Here is a 4,268-nt window from a genome sequence, read left to right as displayed (position 1 = left end):
ATCAATACATATCATTTGAGAAAGTATCAATACATATTTTATTCTGTAAAAATGCACGAGCATTCAACTAGTCTAATGAACATGTAAATGTTGGCATACCAAATGATTAAGCATGGAACCATCTCATCATGTAGGCTATTTTTTTAATGAAGTTACAATTTTAATGGGATAAAAAATTGCAATCTTTTACGGAATCATCGTGAATCCATTCCCTTCGAATATTGGCTAATTAAATCCTTCAATTCAAAGTTATTCTTGACCATTAAAAGAAATGGATTAGTTGGACAATCTTGGTCGTCAAAATCAAGAGATTTGATAAATATGGAATGTTTAGACAGAGGTGGTTTTGTTTATTTAGAATGGATTATGTTGACCATCTTGTGCGGTGAAGTGTCCATTGGCACTCGTTCCTCACCGGTCACCAAACCTACCAAAATCCCCAATTCCCCATCCGGACCACTCCGATGGCGCCGCCGCCAACCTCCAACCCAGTACCACCGCCGGAGCCGCCGTCCCTTCGAGTCCAAGACGGGCTGCTCCAGGAAATCTTCCTCCCGTCCACCGTGATGGCCTCGCCGCCGGCGCCAGGCCCTCAGCAGATCCCACAGCCGGCGTCGTCCGTCGCCGATCTCCCGGATGTGCTGCTCGAGGAAATATTCCTCCGCCTCCCCGCCGCCGCCGACCTCGCCCGCGCCTCCACCGCTTGCGCCTCCTTCCACAGCGTCATCTCCGGCCACGCCTTCCTCCGGCGGTACCGCGTCATCCACCCGCCGCCTCTCGTCGGCATGGTCCACGATCCCTTCATCCCAGCTCAGCAGCCGCACCCCTCCGCCGTCCCAGCCCGCGCCTTCGCCGGCTTCGACTTCTCCTGCTCCTCCTTCCTCCCCTCCACCGCCGGCCGCTCCTGGAGTGAAATTGACTTCTTTGACGGGCGGGCCCTCCTTGCCGGCGCCCCGGTCAAAGAAGAATCCGGCAGCCGCTTCCTCGTGGGCGCTGAGCTGTGTGACTTACAGTACAGCCAATTTTTGGTCAGGGTCCTCGCCGTGTGCGACCCCGTGCACCGCCGCTACATCCTGCTGCCTGCCGTCCCCGACCACCTGAAAGCGCTGGTCCGTAGACCGGACCTCCTCATGTTGGAGACTTTCCTTGCTCCCGGCGAGGATGAGGACGACCCTTTATCATTCAGAGTGGTGTGCTTGGCACAATGCAGAATAAATCTGCTGATGCTGGGCTTCTCCTCTTTGGATGGACAATGGCACATTCTTATTCATGATCAATGGAGTGCTCAGGCTACTATTGGCTCATTTGAGAACTCTGAGCCTTGGCTGTCCTGTCGTCAGTACGTCCACAGATGCTTCTGTTGGCGTTTGCATTTCATGAACAAGTTGCTTCTCCTTGACACGCACACCATGGAGTTCTCTGTTGTCAGCCTCCCACCTGAACAACCACCGAACCGCAATTATGTCATTGTCGAGGCAGTGGACGGAATGCTCGGGATGCTCACTAAACGCTATGATGAGTACAGAGAAGATGACCGATGTTGGCTGGCGTATTCAATTCTAAGAAATAACCAATGGTACTCGGAGAAGGTCATCCTGTTGCCGGTAAAGCATGCTGCTCTTGTTGGTGTAGCTGGGGGATACCTGCTCGTGGAAGCGTTGTACACCCCATCTACACAACACATGCTTAAGTTTGGACTATTTTCCGTGGACGTCAAGACGTTGCAGGTCGAATTGTTCGCTGAGCTTAGCAAACCCAACATGTATGGTCGACTATATGCTGGTTTGCCACCATCATTGTGTGCACCAACTATTTGAGGTGGTGAGTGTGTTATCTACTCTTTGCTTACTATTATTTAATCTGGTCTCGGTGTTATACAACAATGCAATATGTTGCAGGGATTTGTTTGATAGTAGCATGCTTTGCTGCTTATTTGCTTGCAACCAGTGCTTGTTATGGATGCAGCCAATTCATATCCTGCCTAGTATTATGACTCGTCTGCAATTTTATACGTAGTTAATTGGTGTAATGTATTGTTGGTGCATTTTGTGCTAATGTACTGTCCAATATACATGTAACTGGAAGCTTTACTGTCATCTTCTAGTAATCCAAAGTTGGCATCGGGCTTGTATATTTGACTGGACCTTGTTTTGACCAGCATGCTCACATCATTTTCAATTTATTGCCTTAATCAATACATTTGTATCTTTATATATAACATTTGTATTAGTATAATCAAATAACAACAACCCCTTGTTTGCTCTCTGAGTAGCAATTTTAAAACCGATGAAATAGTTCTGTCAGTTTGTTTTTACATGGTTACAGTCCACTGGCTCTTTTATAAACCCTTTAATGTCTAAAAGAATAGGTTTGCCCTGCTTAAAATATGAGTTTGCTTGATGCAGTGTGATCCTGCAATGACAATATCTAAACGAAACAGTGTATGTATTACTGAATGAACTGATTTGGCTTGGGTGAACTAGATAGCAGATTGGTTTCAAGCCACCATGTGTTGTGGATGTGAAAAAGATTTGGGGCAGGGAACATCGTACATGTGCAACTGAATTTACATACCAGATCGTTTCACTCAGCAAAAGGATGCTTAGAAAAAAAATGCATTTTGGAGCAGATCTACGGTGCAATTGAGCTTTCAGAGCGATGTTGCAATTGAGTTTGTTTCCGAACTGATAAACAGCTAGGAAGTTGCTGCATATAGTGGAAGTTATCATAGGAGTACAAGGAGAAAAATAGTATTATTCTAGGAAATACCGGTGTACTGTTTGTTTCCTCACGTAATAATAATATATTCAATCAGTTGCCTTTTTTTATGATGACCTTTCTACATCTAAAGATCTTACTATTTCTAGTCTTTCCATAATTCCTTAGCTCTCATTCTTCTCTCCTCTGGATGCATCTTCGTCTTCTCTATCTGACCCTTTTGCTATATAAATTTCCGGCTGCATAGTTTATATGTTCCTTTTTCAATTGATAAATACTGAATAATAAGCTTCTTAGTCTTTCATTTTTTCTTTGGATTTAATCCAAGGAAACAAACTAAATTGATTTCTTGAATGAAAATTTCCTCTTATTGATGTGTTATTGTGTAAACTTCAGGATGTGAAGTCACATGCACATTTTGATACACATTTGCAAAAATCAGTTTGTTGCTTCATGCCATATGCACTTTAGAATGAAGCAAAGTAGCTACTGATCTATCTGATGTTGTTATATAAATAAATAAATGTAAGTGGTAGGCTTCTATTCATGTGCTTCCTATTATATTCCGAGGTGTGGTAAATTCATCTTGTTTCATCTATGCACAGACACCAGCACCACTTGGAAAGAAGGTTGATTCCACTGAGCGTGTCATGTCCCAGGAAGACAAAGTGATACCGGAATGAGACGTATTTACTAGTTCAGCGCTTGGTCCTGTACTCCAGTGATGTTGTATCGTCTTTGAATTGCTAAGTAGCACTTTCTGAACTTATATAAAGCTTGAGTCAACTCTGAAGCAGGCTGAAGATATTGCTTGCTATTGATGTTGTGGCAGAGATGAGGTGCCTGGATTAAGTTCTTTGCTCAAGTGTAACATATGTTGTCCAATAACGAATGCCCTAGTCGACAGTAGAGTAGACTTGTTTTGACATTCTTTTTTTGAAGTTGTATGTTTTGTTTTTAAAGGATTTGAGGTGTGTTTGTATGTATGTACGTCATCCACCTGATTACATGCTTGAGATCCGCATCATTGTCTGCCTTCTTTTTCTTTTGTATTTCATCGAGTATATTGGACACTGCTTTCTTTTTCTTTTTTATTTCATCGAGTATATTGAACACTGGTTGTGACTACATCTCAATGACTGTATACTCTGCTTTTGGAAAAGCAAGCAGAGTACTCTGTTTGTGGAGTTCCAACTCTCTTGTTACTCTCTGCTTCCAACAAGATCATGATATATATATTAACCTCTAAAAGGATACAGACATGTAAGCACTCTAGAAATAGTTGCTCAAGAAAGGCCGGAGCTGAACAAACTTCATTTGGTCATTCTGTTTGTATGTCAACTGAATTATTCTAATTTTTGTGAAAATCTCTCTACTATGTTTGTGTTTAAGGGCATACACTTATACAAGATTGGCCTCCTCCCCCAGCCCAACCTTCAATTGCCTCTTTCCCGGCAGATACTACCAAATGATGATTTGATGTTCTTTTATATGTGGTTGTATATTGCGGATATTATGAGTGCTTAGGTCTGTTTCTGCCCTCATATATA

The 4,268-nt window shown here is 43.0% G+C and overlaps 1 protein-coding gene across 1 annotated transcript; it reads left to right on the top strand.

Annotated features, from left to right (window-relative positions):
- The first annotated feature begins 420 nt into the window (after window positions 1-420).
- Window positions 421-3,735, top strand: LOC147957045 (uncharacterized). Its single transcript, XM_087535827.1, has 2 exons — window positions 421-1,821; window positions 3,324-3,735. The coding sequence occupies exon 1, from the start codon at window positions 465-467 to the stop codon at window positions 1,815-1,817; it is 1,353 nt and encodes a 450-aa protein (XP_087391953.1). The 5' UTR covers window positions 421-464; the 3' UTR covers window positions 1,818-1,821; window positions 3,324-3,735.
- The last annotated feature ends 533 nt before the right edge of the window (window positions 3,736-4,268 follow it).

The sequence above is a fragment of the Triticum urartu genome, chromosome 7A (genome assembly GCF_056163025.1).
Source record: "Triticum urartu cultivar PI428250 chromosome 7A, HENAU_Tu73, whole genome shotgun sequence".
In the NCBI taxonomy this organism is placed as follows: domain Eukaryota; kingdom Viridiplantae; phylum Streptophyta; class Magnoliopsida; order Poales; family Poaceae; genus Triticum; species Triticum urartu.
This window is presented reverse-complemented; position numbering and strand designations above follow the sequence as displayed.